The following is a 20358-nucleotide window of genomic DNA, read 5'->3' on the forward strand; positions in this document are numbered from 1 at the left end:
TTCTAAGAGTCAAAAAGCTGAGCTCATTTGATTTTTGCTTGTGGGAGGAGTGTTCAGTCATCCCTATAGCCAGGAGCAGCTGCTGTATGATCCCACAGCCACCATTCCACATCCCTGATCTTTCACAGTAGTTAGGATGGCTCTTTCAAGAGCTTCCACAATCAGCAGCCCTTTTAAAAGAAACACAAAAGTCCACACACAAAAATCTGGAAAGGAAATGAGGTTAGCGATCAACGTTTTCTTCAACACCAGACTAGAAGAGGACTTCAAAACTGAAACATGGCCAACATTGGATCAATGAAACTTCTGCGGCTTGCACGTTTATGCGGCCCCCATTTTATTCTTTCACAGGAAATGTTGACAGGCAGGAAGATTTCAAAAGAGTTTTTCTGAATAGCAGTGTGTGGTTAAATTGACAAGCCTTGGTTGGACTGACAGATTGTTAATGCAAGGTAATAATGGGCTACTTATAAAGAGGACAGCATCTGATTAAACAAATGAAATGGAATAAAAATACATGTTACTGATTAGAAAGTTATATAATCCAGTGTAACCGCGTGTACAATGCGCAGCACTCAGGCATACTTCAGTGCTGCTGTTGGATATGCCTTTCTGTTCACATGCCTTCTCTTGGTAAAGAAAAGCAGATTATGTTACTTATTGTCATGAATGGCAGAGTTCATTACAAGCTTAATGAGATCTGAAAACAGTATGATTATTGAAATGCGAAAGCATCCTAAGGTTGTTTGCCTTCCTTTTGTTTTGTGTATTTGGACTGCATGCACATGTTTTGTAGAACTCCCCTAATTGACCCTTTCTAAAAAGAATCCTGTGCAAAAGATTGCTTTCGTACACTGTTACAAAGCACCATAGTTTGTAACAGTATATGAAAGAAAAACTCTGCAGTCTAAGAAGAGTAAAGAGGTAGGCATGTGTAGTGCAGTATGTTTTTTAATCGCTGTGAGGGATTTGTTGTTGTGTTTAAATAACGACCCTAATGATAACAATCGTTTCAATTGTCCTTATTTAATGCTTTACTCTGTGTCTCCTGCAGGACAAAGGACTCTTCACCACAGAAGTGATGTCCTAGAAACCGTCGTCTTAGTCAATCCTTCAGAGAACACAATTGTCTCAGAGGTACAGCTCCAGTTTGCCTACATCCAAACTTGGGCCGAACAGCCACCCTAAGCAGAATTGACAAAATGTTTGCAGTATGGAATGTCATACTTGCCAGTAATATTGTTTTTCACTAAGTCCTCTGAACGTATTAAAACCAGTTTCCAGTAGATGGTCAATGACCTATGCAAGAGGTTATGAAAGTATAATATATACCAGCTTTAGATAAGTAGAGAAAACGTAACTTTTTCCGAAACTTTCTGTGTGTGTAATCTCAATCTCATGTCCTCTCTGCTCTTGCTCCAGATCCACTCTCTTATTATCGACCCTGCTGGACACAAACTCCTGATTCTGAGCGGGCAAAGTTCAGACCAGGGAGGCGATCTTATCTTGCAAAGTGGGGCATTCAGCTTCCATAACTTTTCAGAGGTCTTTGCCAATCCTGAGGTGAGGACTCAACTCCAGGTTGTTCTATGTAAAGTATAATCCAAGCGTATGCGTTCTGTCCATCCATCTGAGGCTTATTTCAGTATTAAAAAAAAGTAAGCTTGAGGAAACCAAACACAAAATGGTCATGCATGTAAAAATGAACTTGTTTGCAAGTTGATGAAATAACATTATAGATAATAAGTTGTTGTATTCTTATCTCTCATGTGTTGTATTTCAAACTCACTCCAATGGCCTAGCTGCTATCAAACTATGTGGATATCTGGCATGTTCTTTAACAGTGTCCTGTTCTGTGATACTCTGCAGGTGAGTGAGCTCCTCACCACAGCTGACCCTGATCACCGGGCCTCTCTGACGGTGTCCTGCCAGGGGGAAGGGGACTGGAGCTCCCTGGGGCAGCAGCACCATCACTTACGGGAGTTCCTGGACTTCAGGCTGAACCCTGATCCTGTGCTGCCCGAGATGGAGGGTGTCTCGGAATTCACAGAGTACGTCTCTGAAACCATAGACATGCCTTCCCCCTTCGATATGCTGGAGCCCCCCACTTCAGGGGGCTTCCTGAAGCTCTCAAAACCTTGCTGCTACATCTTCCCTGGAGGGAGAGGGGACTCAGCCCTGTTTGCAGTCAACGGCTTCAACATCCTAGTGGACGGAGGCTCAGACCGGAGGTCATGCTTCTGGAAGCTGGTCCGTCATCTGGACCGGATCGACTCCATCCTTCTGACGCACATCGGAGCGGACAACCTTCCTGGGATCAACGGGCTCCTCCAGAGAAAGATTGCAGAGCAGGATGAGGAGCAGTCTCAGGGATCAACTGCCTACAGCGACTGGATGAAGAACCTAATCTCTCCCGAGCTGGGAGTGGTATTCTTCAATGTTCCTGAGAAGCTGCGGATGCCTGAATCCACCCTTAAAGTAAAGAGGAGCATTGAAGAGGCTTCCCTCACTTTGCAGTATCTTAGCAAGCTGGGAATCAAGCCTGAGCCTCTGTACAGAGTGGTCAGCAACACCATTGATCCCATCACGCTCTTCCACAAGATGGGGGTTGGCAGGCTGGACATGTACGTCCTTAACCCAGTGAAGGATAGCAAAGAGATGCAGTTCCTCATGCAAAAGTGGGCAGGCAATAGTAAGGCCAAGACTGGCATAATGCTACCCAATGGAAAGGAAGGAGAGATCTCTGTTCCATACCTGACGTCAGTCACGGCCCTAGTGGTCTGGCTCCCTGCCAGCCCCACAGAAAAGATTGTCCGGGTGCTATTTCCTGGGAATGCCCCACAGAACAAAATCCTAGAAGGACTGGAGAAGTTAAAGCACTTGGACTTTTTAAGGTACCCAGTGGCAACCCAGAAGGACATTTCTTCTGGTGTTCCACCTCCTGTGTTGAAACAGACCAAAATGAAGCAAAGGACAGACAGTAAGGAGAGTCTAAAGTCATCACCAAAACCACAACCGGCAGCAAAGGCAGCTAAAAAGGAAGCAGAGGCACAGGAGGAGATACCAGTGGAAACAAAAAGCGAGCCACTGAAGGAGAACAAACTTGAGAAAAAAGAAGAGAAGAAAGTGAAGGAAGTGAAGGAAGCCAAACCAGCAAAAGCCAAAACAGAGGCTGCAGAGACAGCGAAACAGGAAAAGAAAAAACTCCTGAAAGAGAAGTCAATCAAAAAGCACACCAAGGTGTTCAAGATGGATGAAAAGAAAGACAAAGAAAAGAAAGAGATTAAGAGGGAGAAGTGGGAAGTGAAGAAGGAGGAAGCTGCCAAAAAAGAGGAGAAAAAAGAATCAAAGCAGAAGGAAGACAAAAAGAAAGAAGCCACCAAGCCAGAGTTGAAGAAGATCACCAAACCGGACTTGAAGTCATTCACTCCTGAAGTTAGGAAGACCCTTCACAAGGCAAAAATGCCTGGGAAACCTAAGACAGACAAAACCAAATCCAAAACAGCCAAGGAAACTGGGCAACAGCCTGCAGCCCATGTGGCAGCAGAACCAGAAGCTCTGGTGGCACCACCTGAAGCAAAAGAGCCCATTCCCCCACCCCTGGCTGTGGAGGACAGATCCATTGTATCATCTCCAGAAGACCTAACTAAGGATTTTGAGGAGCTGAAACAAGAAGAGGTGGCAAACCCAGAACTGGAAGCAGAACAACTGCAGGAATCCCTAGTGGTAACTGAACCTCCTGCAGAGGACACAATTATCCCCAGCCCTTACCAAGAGGAAGAAGCAGAGGAAAGGATTATTTCCCAGACTCTGATGGACACTAAGCACCAACCACTGGAGTCTCCCGATGAGGGAATAACCACTACAGATGCAGAGGCTGAATCCCCACATGAGGAGAGGCAGGTGTCCCAGGCCAAGGATGCAGAAGAGCCAATAACTGGGGAAAAATTTGAGGATGAAGGAGCAGAAATGGGAGAGGAAGAGGAGGCAGAGGCAGAGGAGGATAGAGAGAAACAAGAGAAGAATGAGTTGGATGAAGGGGATGAGGACATGGGAATGGGAGAAGAGGAGGATGAAGGGAAATGGAAAGAAAGGATGGAGGATGAGAAATGGGAAAAAGAGAGGGTGGACAAAAAGCATGAAGAGGAAGAGATGGATAAGTGTGAAAAGTACATTGAGAAGATTGAAAAGCAAGGGAAGGAAGAAATAAAAGGACTTGAACAGGTAGAAGATGAAGAGGAATCAGAAGAGGTGGTGGAAAAAGCTGAGCTGGAGGAAGCAGAAGTTGTTGATGTCACTGGCGAGGATGTACAAGTAAAAGCTGAAGAGGGGGGGCTGGTTAAAAAGGAGGAAGAAACCAAAAAAATTGAAGAGAAATTCCTTGGCCTAGTAGAAGATGACCAATACTTAACTAACATGGCGGCAGCAACAGCTGATGTAACAGCAGCTGCACAGGGTGCCACAGTGGCTGAAAATATATCCTACATCCAAGATGAAACAATCCCTGGTTATTCTGAAACAGAGCAGACTATTTCTGATGAAGAAATTCACGAGGAAACAGAGGACAGGATACCACATCTCCGCTACGAGGTTGGTGCCTATGACATCTCTGTGCCCGACGTGACAGGCTCTTTTGACGCCATCCATGGCATAGGGGGGATAAAGGCAGCAGCCATGTCTGACACCTCTGATTTGGCAGCCAAGGACTACATAAGCGTTCAGGACCCAACGTTAGCCATCTACTCGACCAACATCATTGCTGCCCCATTGGCAGAAGAGGAACACATTTCTTCAGCCACTTCCATCACTGAATGTGATAAGCTGTCCTCCTTTGCCACCTCTGTGGCTGAAGATCAATCAGTAGCGTCTGTGACTGCGCCACGAACTGAGGAGACTGGGAAGAGCTCTTTGCTTCTTGACACTGTCAACAGCATTCCATCTTCCACCTATACTGAGGCCACCCAGGGTAGGGACTACCTACCCTCAGCTGGGACCATCTCCCCTACCTCCTCCCTGGAGGAGGATAAGTACTTTAAGTCTCCTCCATCTGAAGAGTTTCAGCCCATTGTGGCAGAAGGAGACACAGTTGGGAGGGTGATACAGGCTCCTGAAGAGGAGGATGAAGATGAGGAAGATGAAGAATATGAAGATCAAACTCCCAATGTTGAAATGCCGATTGGAAAAATCCAAGATGGCTACAGTTCTCCGCAGATGTCCCAGGAAAGGGAAAGGGATTTGGAAAAGCCCCTCCATTCATCTGTGGTACAGGCCACTGCAGCAGAAGTTCAGCCAGTCGAGGATGAAGTCCAGACTGCTTCTTCTATCTCAAAAGATGACATCCCAAGAGGAACTGACATTAAGCCCTCATCTCCCCTTCTTTCTCACCATGAAGAGTCTAGTTCTTTGATGGAAGGTGAAGAGAGATGTCTCAGTCCAGATGACAGCACTGTCAAAATGGCCTCCCCTACACAGTCTGGTCCAAACAGTGCAGGACACACTCCTTTTCACCAATCTCCCATTGAAGAGAAAACAGTAACCGTTGCAGGGCAACAACAGAAAGAAGAAGGAGTTCTCCAGCAGACAACCACAGAGTCAGTCTCTGCTAAAGAAGAGATAGAAGAGAAGAGAGAAGAAAAGGAAGAGAAACCAGAGCTGGACTTGCCAGTTACAATGCCAGACACAGACAAACTGCTTGAACAGGAGGCCAGCACAACTAAGCCAAGTCCTCCTAGTCCTTTATCTAAAGGCCTACCCATCTCTCCAGAGCCAATGAAAGAGGTTGATGAAGCCGATTTGAAGGCGCTGGCTTTTGCCAAGAGTGAGGTCTGTGAGGCTGGCATAAGCAAGACAACCTCCACAATCCCTTGTCTCCAGAGCCTACCCACATCTACAGAGCCCCAAAAAGAGATAGAAGAAACCAACATGATGGATTTGTCTCCTGCCAAGCCAAGCCCCCCGTGCACATTACCCGAAGACCTACTTAGCTCTCCAGAGCCTGTGGACTTAGAGAAAGAGCAAGTGAAGCCTGTTTGTTCAAAAGAAATGTCATCAACAGCAGTAAAAGAGGTGTTGCCAATAGAAGGAAAGGAGGGTTTTCTCAAGGACATGACCAATGAAAAGGTTTCTTTATCAAGAGAAGAGGAGGAGGAGGAGGAGGAGGAAGAGAGAGAGGGGGAGGAGAGTACAACATCTAAATATAATGATGAAAAAGAGAGTGGGTTCATGCAGGAGGAGTATACTTGTGAGACTAAATCACTCAAGGAAGAGAAGATGGTGGAGCTTCAAGATTCCATAGCTTCAAAGACATTGCCAGAGAAAGAGAATGAAAAGGAAAAAGCTGCAGAGAAGGGCTTTGAATCTTCCTTCCTTGAACCTGAACAGTCGAAGCTGGAAGAAAAGCAGGAACGGGAAGCCCACCCCAAGGTTCTTTACTCTGATGAAGAAGAAGATGAAGAAGACAATGAGGAGGAAGAGGATGTAATATGCATGGGTGGAGCAGAGTCTAGGCCATTGTCTCTTGAGCCAAGCAAAATGGACCTTTCCTCTCCTGAGATCTCCTCCACCCCCATATCCCACAAGGCAGAGAGTAGTGTGCTTTTGGCCACATCCAGCTATGGAGCAGATTTTTCTCTCACTGAGCTCCAAACACCACCTTTATCTGGACCAAAAGACGAGGTAACTTATCTGCTAGGCAGTGAAATTTCTCCTGAACCCATGAGAAAAACTAATACTGCCAAGCCGGTGGAAATTGTAACAGCTCCTCCTTGTGCTGGCAGCCCTCCAAGCACCTCCACCAGCCCCCTTTCATCCAGCCTCGAAAAACCATTTTCTGAGCCAACAATTGTTGGCAAAGAGGACAAGAGCAGTAGCAGTGAAGGTCCTTCTCCAGTAGAGACAACAATGCCTCCCCTCATTCCTGGCAATGCTGAAGAAGTTGAATTATCACCTGAGGATCCCTTGGGGAAGACACACACATATTTACAAGAAGAAGAGAAAATAGAGGTGAAAGAATATGAAAAGGAGGCAAAACGAGAAAAGGAGGGAGAGCGGGAGGCAGTATCACCAGGACTTCCCCCTTCCTCCACCTTCTTCCTTTTGGAGAAAGAGGAAGTAGCAAAGATCTGCCAAGACAAAAAAGATTATATTGAAACTGTAGGCATGCAGTCTCCCAAGGAACAAGAAAAGGAAGAAATATCCAAATATTCTCCAGAAGAAAAAACTATGGCTAAAGAGGATGAAGAAGAAAAGGAGCAAGATCATTTCATTGTTGAAAGAGATGGTGCTAAGATTGGTGATGACAAGGTGGCTTCAATGGAGGTGCCTGCTCTGGGCTCAGGCTCCCCCAGGGAGGAATTGGAAGATGTTTTCTCCAAGCAGGAGGAAGAAATGTCATTCAGCCGGGTGGATTACCACCCCGATGCTTATGCAGGACCTCAGAGGAGTGTACATTTTGGTCTTTATGACATGGAGCGTGAAGAGAGGGAAAAAGGACAGGAGGAGGAGAATGAGAGAGAAGAAAGAGAGCCGACTCCTTACCCAGATGACAAGAGTTTTACTTACACAGAAATATATGACAACAGGCAAGTGCCTGTAATGGAGCCTTTTTCTTACATCCCAACTCATCAGCAAGAGCAGCAACACGCCGATTACTTGGAGAAAGAACAGACATGGGAACAAGAGAAACTCACAGAGACAGAGAAAAAAGGCACCGCTTCCCCATCTCTTATGGTCTCATCTGGGGTCGAGGAGCCTGGAATATCCACCAAGGAAGAGGAATCACATTTGGACACGGTGGGTGAAAAAGAGCAATCTTCACCAACATGGACTGAGACACAACTGGATGCAAAAGTTACCACCACTACAATAGGATTTGATGATTCTCCAGAGAAACAGACCACAGAGAAAGAGAAGGAGAAGGAAAAAGAAAATGAGAGAGCTGAACAAGAGAAGGAGAAAGTGCTATTCCCAGAGGCTGACAAACCTGAGCCACCCCAGTCTCCTTCTTGTCATTTGTCTACAGAAGAAAAGGATTTCTTTTCTCACAGTGCCCAGCCAGAGGATAAAGACAGCCAGGCTAGCACTGCATCTTATACTGAACCCAACTTGCAGAACCTGGATGACAACATCCTGGCATCCAGCGCTGAATATTCTACCAAAAGCAGTGCTGCTGCTGGCAAACCAATGATGAGCTATTATGAGGAGGGAGCTCTAGAAAGGGGAGATACAAGGATGCTGAAGGAAGAGGAAGATGAAGCAGAGGAGGAGGATGAAGAAGAGGTGGAGGAAGGAGAGGAAGAGGAGAGTGCCAGTGACTCTGATCTAGAAAAGGGTGCCAAGGAGAAATCTGAGAAGGAATCCAAAGCTGACTCCTGCTCTTATGAGAGTTTCTCAGAGCAAGACACGCATTCCAAAATCCCAGAGAAGAAAGAGGAGGAAAAGAAAAAGGAGGGCTTGCCTTTGGAACCTGAATGCAGCTTGGAAACTCAGGGAAAGCTATCCACTTCTCCGTCCCCCATTTTTGAGCCCTTTAGCAGTGGAAGCCAGAAGTCAGAGGCAGATGAATTCCTACAAAAGACAGAAAGCAGCACTATTAGCATGTCTGCCCTGTACACAGGCAGTTACACAGAGATCGGAAAAACAGATACAAAAGGGTTTTCTTCTGGGTTTGAGTATCCCTACTGTGGAGATGATGAGGATTCCTTCCTGCCAGAGCAATCTGAAGGAAAAGAACAGAAAGACAAGAGTCCTGAGAGTGACCGTCAAGAATTCACTCAGCTCCCAAAGCCCAGTGAAGAGACATACTTCCACAGTGAGAAAGATCTTGAATTTGAGAGACAGAAAACTCCTGACCTGTTGAGTAAAAAAGAGGGAGACCTCTTCTCCTCTTCTGGCTTTGATTACACAACCACAGCCACAACCACAACCTCTGCCACTTCATATTCCTCTTCCTCTTCTTTTAGTTATTCATCCTCAACTTCTACCTCCCTCTCTGCATGCCAGCAATTTGGCAAGGAAATTGAAACCCCTGCCACCAGCTTCACCACACCCAAACCGGATTTGGACAATGCTCGTTTTGAATACTCCTCTTTCAAGGAGGAGAAATTCCCAATTACAGGAGCCCCTTTCTCTTGTGGAGTAGGAAGTATGGTTAAAGATGAGTATCTGGAGGTTTCTGAGAAGTTAACTATGGCCACCACAAAAGCTGAATCATCATCAGGCCTCACCCGATTCTCCCCTCTGAGTCCCTTTGAAGAGGTGAAGCCCTTCCCTCCAGTCTGTGCTGCATCAACTGAAGACAAGAAGGACCAGGGAAGCTTGCCACATGTCATGGCACAGGAGGAGGAGCACCAGGAAAGCTTCCACAAGTCTGAATGGGCTGATGAGCCAATGTTGGGTTTAAGTTCAACAATATCTGAACCTTACTCCATCTTGTCTCACTCTGTTGAAAAGAATTCCATAGCACAAAGCCTGTTTGATGTCTCTCCTTTGCTCCCAGCTGATTCCACAGCCAAGAGCTCTTTCAGTGAGTCTCAAGGGGCAGAAGAGTCGTATTTGTGTGAGATGGAGGACAACACCTTGCCTTGCCGCCTTGAATGCCAAAGATCACCCCCAACCACCCCAACAGAGCAGAAAGCTGGAGAAGAGATCCATTCTGAGAAACAGTCCCCAGTGGTCCCAACCTCCTTCACCTCCAGCACAACCAGCTCCCTCCCTGATGTCCTGACATCATTCCCCTCCCCATCACAGCCAGCAGTGCAGGCAGCTTCAGCCACGTCAAATGGGCCCACGGAGGTAAACATGAGCCCTCCGGGGGCACCATATGGAACTACAGAAATGCCCTGCAGTGGAGCAGCAACAACGGCGTCAACTGAGACAGAAAAGAAGGAACAGGAAAAGGATTGGGAGCAGAAGAAAGACAAGGAAGATGAAAAGGAAAAGGAGAAGAGCAGCACCTTGGAATGGGAGCCACAGCAACAGCAGAAGGGAATGTTTCCTGCTGTTTCCCCTCCACATTCACGTGAGGAGGAAGAAGAAGACGAAGAAAAGGAGCCTGAAAGTCCTGTCCGTCCTCTTTCCCTGGCCTCTTCTGACCAAACCTTCCACTCGTCCTACTACTCCGAAACATCAAGCAGACCAGGAAAGGACTCTAAGCAGCCTCCTCAGGACTTGTGTCTGGGAGCCACCTCCTCCTTCTCTCCTTCTGTGACTGCCGGCTATTCCTCCTGTGAATACCAACATCGCAAAGGGGAGATTTCCCCATCCTTTATCAACCCCAGCCCTCACCGGCTCTCCAGTGAGGAGGAAGAAGAGGATGAAGGCAGCGACCAATCACAGGACGGCGATGACAACCAACAGCAGACGTCGTCAGTCAAAAGGCGGTCCCACCGACAGCAACCCCACCCCAGTCACCCTGGGGACAACAATGGGGGCCAATCACATCACCTCCCAGGTGCCATGGCTGCCGGCTTGGGGGCAGCAGGCGAGGAGACTCCACCCACCTCTGTCAGCGAATCTCTGCCCTCACAGTCTGACTCTGATGTCCCCCCAGAAACAGAGGAGTGTCCTTCAATCACTGCAGATGGCAATATGGATTCTGATGAAGATGCAGAGTTTCTTCCAGTGGACAAATCGGCAGCTGCAACAGGGGGCGGCAATCACCACACTTCCTCTTCTAGGTCTGAAAGAAGCCATGACCCCCCTCCCTTCCCCCTGATGGACCCTTTCCCGCATCCCCCACACCCTGACGTCTGTATGGTGGACCCGGAGGTGCTGTCCAACGACCAGAACCTGGCGTCCCGGACCGACAAGATGCTCAAGAAAGACATGAAGGCCAACAAAGGCTTGAGGAAGCCCCTTGGCAAGACCAAATCAGCCTCTCCAGGCCGCAAGGGACCTCCCGGGGGAAAGAAGTCACCCACTCCTGCCAAGCAGCCCCAACCTGCCAAAGACTCCACCGAGAAGTCTCCCAAGACCTCCTCCACCCGGAAGAAAGAAGGCGATAAGACATCCAAACCGACGCGGGCGTCTGACGTGCAGGGATCCCGCGGAGAGGACAGGGATGAGGTCTCTAGATCGAGCCAAGGACACAACCCTGGGAGGGGCCTGGTCAATGGAGTCAAAAGCAACACAGGTATAAATTACTAATCTAATTAAAGAATATGCATCACTAAAATGAGTAGCTTTTAGAAATTAAATGGTGAAAACTTCACGCTAGTGCAAAATCTTCTAATCCTTTTCATAGTGTTAATTCATTTATTTTCTTTGTCTCACTTTAATTCAATACATTCTGTCCTTAATCTTCCATAATCTGATTTATTTTTCTAGTGGTCAGTGGTTTCAATGGATGCCAGAATCCAGAGTCATTTATTTGCTGTTTCTTTTATTTGCGCTATTCTAAAAATCAATATACAGTATGAGAAAATAAAATGGAACATGAAAACCCGTAGTCTATGAATTATATTAACAGGCTGCAGAGTAATATAAATCAAAACCAACTATTGGTGACGCATAGGCGGAAAGGTGAGATATGCTGGTGACTTTAATAAACATGCCAAACATCCATAATGCAGTAAAAAATGATGGTTAGGTATACTTATCTTGAGAAAATGAACTGATAAAGAAATTATAATGTGTAAATTCAGAGACTATCAAATATTCCTTTCATTAGTGTTGAAATAAGAATACAGTGAGTTTTCTTGACACTTGCTGATGTATGGAAGTTTGCAGCAGTGTGCTCATGGAAGCTGGCCCCCTGGATTGAATTGGCATCCCGCTGCCACCATACCCAGGGAACACTCAATGCGACTCCACAGCCGGCGTGTATGTTTTTGTGTGTACAGCTGCCTCTTGAATCAGTGAGGACCACTGGGGAACAAGAAGGAGTAAAGATGAAAAAAGCCAATGATCACTATGAACCGTGAAGAGTTAGATCTCTTTCAGTAGCAAACCATTACATGTTTATTAAATAGTCTGGTTTTCAGAGGTTTATACTTTGAGAAGGGGAGATGTAAACCGTAGTGTTAGTGTCTACAGCGTGTGTCTATCAAGTGTGTTCAAACTTCAATCCTCTCTCTTCTGCATCATCTCTAGGCTCCAGCTCTCAGAAGTCGAGTTCAGGGGTATCCTCTGGCCCCCCAATATATGTAGACCTCGCCTACATTCCCAACCACTGCAGTGCCAAGAACGTGGACCAGGAGTTCTTCAAGCGTGTGCGAGCTGCTTACTATGTGGTGAGCGGGAACGACATGGGGAGCGGGGAGCCCAGCCGAGGAGTTCTGGACGGGCTACTCGAAGGCAAGGCCCAATGGGGAAACAACATGCAGGTGACCAAGCCAAACCTTTACTGTAGTCCATACTTACTGTAGTGAGACCACCGGTTACTAATTTACATCAAAGATTTATTTGTTGTGTGTCGAGATGACAGTGCTGCCAAAACAAAAGTCAGGACTGTGAGATCAATATGTGCAACCTCTGACTTCTGACCTCCCATGCCACAGGTGACCCTGATCCCGACCCACGACACAGAGGTGACCCGGGAGTGGTACCAGCAGACCCACGAGAAGCAGCAGGAGCTAAACATCATGGTCCTGGCGAGCAGCAGCACTGTAGTGATGCAGGATGAGTCCTTCCCTGCCTGCAAGATCGAGTTCTGAGCCCTGCGGATCATCCCTCTCTGTGTCTCTGTCTCCCCCCTCCGGACCAACCGCCAGACCCCAGCTAGCACACATCACTCTCCCAACCGGATACCCTCTGCCTGCGAACAGGAAGCTTGCTATTTTAACAACGGCTTCCCCTTAAGACTGAACCGTTATTTATTAAGGACACCATGAGACCCATAATCAAAGCTCCTCTGCAAATACACAGACAGTGATACACACACCCCACACAGTGAGAGCCTGATGCACAAAGGTTTGCACATTCTTCAATATTTATGCATGAAAAAATGCAGATTTATGCATCATATATTTACTCTACTATTTGCAAATCCGCAGACTCACTATATTTAAAAGTCAGATCCAAGAGATAGATGGGTCTATTACTGTTATATATTTAAGACAATTCTAAAAGGGTTAGCTGGACACTTGCGTTTCATGTAGAGGGATGCACCAAAACCAATCTCCCAACTCAACATTGAACATTTAATTAAGCACAAATATTCCACATGTTATTGGATCAGACGTTGGACAGCATCAATAGTTCTGTTCCTAAGGCTCAAGCCGTTCGATCAGACAAATCTTTTTGGAAGCAGCCCTTCCCTGGAGCTGTGTGTGTCCGAGTAAGCTTTCACTGACCCCAGGGTTTAGGTAACTATGTTTTGGGCAGAGGCTGGAGGCTGGCCTCATCTGCAAGCACACATTGTGTTTAATATTAGCTTTGTTTTATTTGGTTCTTACAATAACTAAACACCTTGGACCCAAAGTGATTACTGTTTACGAAACAATATAGCTAAGGTGATTTAAAACTGAGGTCCTACCCAGTTCACAGCTTTTGCATAGCAAAGACACTAATAGCTTTTACCCAAATCCGATCATCCTTGATTCTGAATGCTGGGTTGTATTACAGAGTAAGGCATGACTCCGGGCAGTTGTTGGAAAGCACAATGACATTGTAGACATTTAAGGAACTTAGAAACAAGCCCAGAAAACTCCGTCCTTGAATTCCTGTGGATACCTCTCTGAGCCCTTCTGACTGATGCTTCCATAGTCATCGACAAAATAAACCTCACGCCGTCCCTCTTCTGTCAAACAGACATCCGCTATCCTCAGACAGTGTCTCCACCAATCGCACTTCACCAGAAGTAAAATAATACTCATCATAATATTAACAAACCATTCTAATTCTGATTTAAGTTATGCTTGACTCCGGACGGACTAAACACCGCATGGTAACTTATGCTGCAAAGTAATGCGTTTTAATACTTTCAGGGTCTAGTCTTATATATTGCATTTAACAAAACATATACCGGTAGATATATAATATATATATATATAACTATATATATATATATATATATATATATATATATATATATATATATATATATATATATATAAATAAAAGGGATTTCAGATAAAACTTTAAGTAAACTTTAGGTAATGTATTTACTAACTTACACAAAGTGCGTGTATAGCTGCTCTTACTCATTATCTACTGAAAAAAGAAAAATGAAATAAGCAACATTTTTTAACCTCTGCCTCAGTAGTTCAAAAAACAGTCTGGTCACTGATTGTGTACTCGGTGCAAGTTAAGGACTGAGCTTTTTAAAATCCTGAGCTTTTCAAGCTTCATGGGAAATGAATGAAGGGAATGCAGTTATATTGCCAGCATAGCAGATCTAGCAAAAGTATAGGTCTGTGTGGTGGTGATGCGCTCCAACCTCGTGCAAAGCAGGGCTGTGTGGTTGCACCGGGTGTGCAGATGATATGTGTTGAGTCCTAGCAGAGAGCACACTTGTAATATCTTACCACAGTGAGAAGCGTAAGCACAGCGCTGCACTGCTTGAGGTGTGGTTTGAATTTCGAGGGCTAGAGTTTCTGACTGGTCCTTCTTGCCGACGCTAGGCAAGCAGGCCTAAAGGGGACGAAAGTGAGGGGGACAAGATTAGAAAGAGTGGCGCAGCCTCCCGTGTCAGGAGTCAAAAAGGGCTTGGCATCCTTGCTACACCAAGATATCCCTTTTCACAGCGAGAGTGCTGACTCTTCACTGTGTTGGTACACTGCTTTCCCCTACACAATGAGAGGTACTATTTGCAGAACTGAGACAAATTGGAACTTGTCATGAAGTTGTGAGTACCGTTAGTGGAAAGCTGTGTTTCACCAGCGAACACCTTAACAGAGACCAGACCGATATGCTTTGCAAAAGGAAGTTCATTTTCACTGTCATCGAGTGGCAGCAGTGGAGAGGTTGAGGTGCATGGACAGGGAAGGGCCTGCGGTATCTCAGCTCTCTCAGTGGTAGAGGCTGACTAGTGTGAACCCCTGAACCCCACAAGCTGGGATTTTTATTTCTACAGCCTTAGCTTGTGGATCAGTTTAACACAGCAGTATATATTTTATTGAAATGTTTTATTTTGCAGTCTTAATGTTTTTGATCATTTATTTTGTTTTTGTTTTAAAAGATGCTTATTGTTGACAGTATTATGTAAAGTTTTTTTTATTTATTTTTTTATTTTTTATTGTTTTATCTTTTTAAAATGTTCAAGCTCAGCACTAACCAGTGGTTACTGTTCATTATCTGTCTACATTTCCCCAGCTGGTTTCTTTTGCACTGAGGCGTTTGAGAGCAATGTGTGCATAAGTGGAATCAAAAAAAAAAAAGTGCTCTTTTAAATATTTTTATGAAGTTATTGTTTCTGTTTGAAATGCTTTATACTTTTTAGAGAACAAAAGATTGTTTGGGAATCAGGAGTGGCCGAGGCTTTGACACGGTCTGTCTGCATGTTAGCCAGGAGACCCGGGTTAACACCCTGCTCCTTCATCAGAAAGAGCCTGGGGTCTTTACTAACCATGAGCAGACAGTGGCTCCAAAAGCATGCCCCCATCCACAAGCTTATCAGACCCAACCCCTGCACAGCTTCTGAGAACCCTCTGGTCTTGTATCACTGCAGCGGGTCTGATCAGGGGAGGAGATCCAGTTCATTATCTAGTTCCCTGTGCAAACATACAGTACTGGCCCTTGTGTGCATGTAATTAATACACATTAAGTTAGTGGTTAGCCATCTAATGACTTTAACAAATCTTTGGTGTACAATATTTTGAGATCAGAATTAGGAGCTGTCTAGGGTGCTTCTGTGTATTTCCAGATATTTATTTTTAATAGTTCTAAGTTGTACGCAAAATTGTGCATATGGAATAGCTAACCACATACAGAAATGCGCTGTGAGGGGGACGGGCCTAGGGACTGAGAGCAAGATAGTTGTCATGGAGACCAGGAGGAGATCCGTTGGGCCTGTCTGTGATGTTTTATCCTTTACAATTTAAATTCTGGCCTCTGCAAGACTCCGTACCCATTTAATGGACACATTTTTATAGGACTTTTGAAGGGTAGTGAGAAGAGGCTGTATTGTTTCTGAAGCCTTTTCTGAGTGTTTTGACAGTTTAAATTTCTCTTTTATCCCCCCTGCCCAAAGGTCAGAGTAGTTTTTTATGGTACGACAGTCTGTTATTTTCTCTTACTTGCTAGTCTCATTCTGTTTGTTTTAGTGAGTTGTTTCCTACATGTTAGAGAGAGGAGTGTTTTGTTCCCTTGTAGCCAGCAAGCTAGATAATCCGACCACCTATTCTTACCAATGGACGCTCCACCTGTTCTTATCAATGGACGCTCCACCTGTTCTTATCAATGGACGCTCCACCTGTTCTTATCAATGGACGCTCCACCTTTTCTTATCAATGGACGCTCCACCTGTTCTTATCAATGGACGCTCCACCTGTTCTTATCAATGGACGCTCCACCTGTTCTTATCAATGGACGCTCCACCTGTTCTTATCAATGGACGCTCCACCTGTTCTTATCAATGGACGCTCCACCTGTTCTTATCAATGGACGCTCCACCTGTTCTTATCAATGGACACTCAGAAGCCTTAGCAGTCAGCGAAGGGTGCCCAGGTGGGACACATCTGTCAGTCAGTTCCTAAATAAAAACAAACAAACAAAAACTAGCCTAGTTTCAGAAGCAAATGCACTAACTTGAATAACGTCCTTGAATGTCTCTGTAGAGGTTTTAACCCTAAAAGCTGCTGTGACTAAATAAATAAAACAATGGAGCATATATATATATATATATATATATATATATATATATATATATAATTATATAGATATATATATATATATATATATACTATATTTACTATATTTGAAAACTGTATTTACAAAAAAAAAGGAAAAACAAAGGATGGAAATTAAATGTCTGAAAGATGTACACTTTTTTGAAACGACACAGACCTACAACAAACGGGACGTGTAAAAGAATTTGAAATATTAGAATAATCGAGCTCTTGCTGTCCGTTTGAAACTACTGTTTAATTTTTAGTTGTTGTCTGATTATATAGATGAGTAAAAAAAAAAAAAAAAAAAAAAAAAAAAAATAAAAAAAAAAGAAGTTAAAAATCAGATCTAAATCAAACTCAGAAACAAACAAACAATCTGCCAGCTTGGGTGAACCCAACCTTCTAGAAAGATCTTTTTTCGATATTTAGCAGATTAAAAAAAAAAGTATATAATATAGCTCTACCTTATAATATTCATATTAGATATATATAATATATATATATAATATATATATAATTAATTAAATTAAAATTATGATTAAATATTTATTTTAAAACCTTTGACGGATTCTTTACATTTTCCAAAAACTCGCCCTGATGGACAAAAACATCATTAAGATGAGCCTTGCTTGTTTCTGCATGGGATCTCTTCTAAGCTATAATCCTGTACGTAATGGTTAAAAAAAAAAAAAAAAAAAAAAAAAAAAAGGAAATGAAACACAAATAAAAATGACTGTAAAAATAAAAAAGCCGGTCGTCTCCATGGTACTGAAATGGCTCCTGTTATCTGCCGCGCTTCTTTTATTCGCCGTGGGGTGTTGTAAAGAAGGCGCTGTGCTCGCTCTTCTTTTTGCGCTGTATTAATCTTTTAGTTTTCAGATATTTTGTGTGCAATACTCTGTATCTCTCTTTAATCTAAAATAAAATAGAACTACTGCAAATTTATTGTAAAAGGGAAACAGCCTGGTGATCACCAATAAAATCCATTTATTGAATATTCAAACTTCACCTGGAGTCTTTCTTTGATCATGCTTGTGTCTGATTATTCCTGTTACCCTCTTAGGAAGAAAAGCAGCTGCATTGTAACTGAACCCCAATTCAAAATCTACCCAGCTGAATACATTGGACCAGGCTCTCAGACATGTGCTTCAGACTGGCATGATACAATAAAGTGGTCTGAAAAGAACAAACACACCAATTAGTATCATGAATAAGAAACAATCTAACATCCCTTACTGCCCTCCTTTGTGACAGTTAGTTATTTTTATTATTTGTATTTCTTGTTGAGCATTTGGAGTAAAAAACTTTGATAATCCAGCCCAGTGTACTGCATATGAAATTGTTGGCTTTTGAGGCTGGATTATAAACACACTAAGCTTGATAAAATGTGATGCGCCTCTTGGCCATAGCAGCTGATTACCCTTTCAGACCCTTAATGGTAGTTTAGATCATATACAATTATATTTGAACAACTAGAAAGTGTTACCAAAAGAAAACAATGCAAGTTATGGATTATTAACCACTAAATTTGTAATTCCAATATGAGCACAGGCATTATTGGCATGTTGACAATGTGAAAGGAGGGCGAGAGGGAGGTTTCTATTTGATTCAGGCAAAGGAGTCTTTTTCATTGAAGGTGAACTGTTACACTGAAGTGGAATTTTTCACATTTCTAACAGGGAGGAAGGGAGCGGGATAGCAAGTTTAGAGAGAGAGAGAGAGAGAGAGAGAGAGAGAGAGAGAGAGAGAGAGAGAGAGAGAGAGAGAGAGAGAAAGAGAGCTGTTTGTTTACCAGCCTGAATTTGCTCTTTCACCGTCTGCACAACCACTCATTGCGGGAGCTGCAGAGAGAGCATGTGTTCAGAGCTGGGCTTGTCTCAGTGCAGTTCAGGGAGTGCTCCAGCTGTGTGGGTAACAGGTGCCTTTGAGGGAGAAGCTGTACACACACCCTGCGAGCACTTTCCTCCAAGCACTCCAATGACACAGCTTCACTGCAACCCACTGGTACATCTCTTACCACCTGCGCTTATTTGAAAAAGTTGGTGCTCCTGTTCTTCTGCCAATTGAAAGACTAAAAGAAAAGATGAAAAGTAACAGCTGCACTCCTGTTTCTGTAGTTTGCCTCGGTGAGATTTTTTGTTCAGATTCCTCTCTCTCTCTCTCTCTCTCTCTCTCTCTCTCTCTCTCTCTCTCTCTCTCTCTCTTTTCTCTCTCTCATTTTTTTTTTACATGTCCAATTAGTTTTTTTTTTCAATATACTGCCTTTAGTGTGAGCACAACAAGTGGAGTATTGAGCGAGCACAATCCCTGCTTTGAGCATCCCATGATTGAGCCGCGAGGTTGTGAATGCGAGGCTGGCGCAGGCTGAAAGCCCGACCCGATGACATCATGGCGGGAGTCACATGGGCTCTTCAGCAAAAAGAGGTGACAGATGTTGCTAGAGTAGATTCTATTTTCTTTTTTCCCTTTTATTTTTTTGCAAATAGGTTGGTTTAGAATGGGGTTCTTGTGTCTCTTTTGAATGAGCAGAGGAAGGGAGGGGGGGTGTGTACACAGACTCTCTCTCGCTCTCTATTTTGCTTCACTGAAATGCAGGAGCAATGAGCTCAGTGGGGAACAAGTGCAGCTCAACCCCAAAGTATTATAAAATACAATATTCATTTTTGGTAGTGCTGCATAGCACTTCACAATCTAAAAAGCATTTGCAAATACAAATTCTCTCCAGTTTGGTCAACACTAAATGATTTCGGCTAAGGTAAGTATCTCAGATTTTAAAATACTCTTAACAAGACTTCAAAAAGCAAGCAACTAAAACCTACCATCCCTTATATCATTTTCACTATAATTTTCAATTTTTCCGATACTTTTCTAATGGTTATATTATCATAAACCCTATAATTGACCTGCGTTTACATAGTATTTTTAAAATGCTTTACCATACCATTTGGGACTTGTCACAGAGAGCGAATGAATCCTTGTCAACAATCTCCCTCCTGACCTGTAAGGGCGCTGTATAACACTGTGCCTCCTACTGGATGGTCTGGCAGTTCATTCCAGGGTCAGTCAGAAGCCAGCCATCCAGGAAAGGGGCGGAGTCACAATGCCTGAAGTCATCACCCTAATGCGGTGCATGATGTGTCAGTCATGGATTGGAGGAGACGGGATTGAACTAGCTGTCGCAGGGGCCGTGACAAGGTTATAACAAGGGGTGTGATGATGTAATCGGTTCCTTCGTTATTGTTACTGAAAGGGAAACGGAAGTAATTAATTACCGTGAATGTTAAGTGTTTTGTTTGCTGCTAACTGTCGGTGCTTGTCATTATAGAAGGCTAACCTCCGGGAGCTGTAAATAAACTGCCAGCAATTAAACCCAGACTCCACTTCACCATTGTGCACGAATAAACCTGTAAATCACCACTTCCACTAAGAGCACTCACTCTGTACTTGTGACCGTGTTGTGTTCGTGTCTTGTTTAGTGTATTATTATTTCAGGACTGAACCCCATGGTTTGCCTGAGCGATACACATCATTGTCTAGAGCCAGGTATTACTATTTGTCAGCAAATAAAGAGCTGCTTTTTAATCGTGAA

General features: G+C 44.1%; 1 protein-coding gene across 1 annotated transcript in view; it reads left to right on the forward strand.

Annotated features, from left to right (window-relative positions):
• The window catches only part of LOC121299353 (microtubule-associated protein 1B-like), a 47999-nt gene extending 34011 nt beyond the window's left edge, over positions 1 to 13988 (forward strand). Inside the window, exons 3-7 of the mRNA XM_041227063.1 lie at positions 1055 to 1137; positions 1423 to 1563; positions 1870 to 11131; positions 12091 to 12323; positions 12498 to 13988. Of these exons, the coding sequence (XP_041082997.1) occupies positions 1055 to 1137; positions 1423 to 1563; positions 1870 to 11131; positions 12091 to 12323; positions 12498 to 12653 (9875 nt within the window). The 3' untranslated portion in view covers positions 12654 to 13988. The remainder of the gene's footprint in view (positions 1 to 1054; positions 1138 to 1422; positions 1564 to 1869; positions 11132 to 12090; positions 12324 to 12497) is intronic.
• Positions 13989 to 20358: the final 6370 nt, after the last annotated feature.

The sequence above is a fragment of the Polyodon spathula genome, chromosome 24 (genome assembly GCF_017654505.1).
Source record: "Polyodon spathula isolate WHYD16114869_AA chromosome 24, ASM1765450v1, whole genome shotgun sequence".
NCBI classification, from domain to species: domain Eukaryota; kingdom Metazoa; phylum Chordata; class Actinopteri; order Acipenseriformes; family Polyodontidae; genus Polyodon; species Polyodon spathula.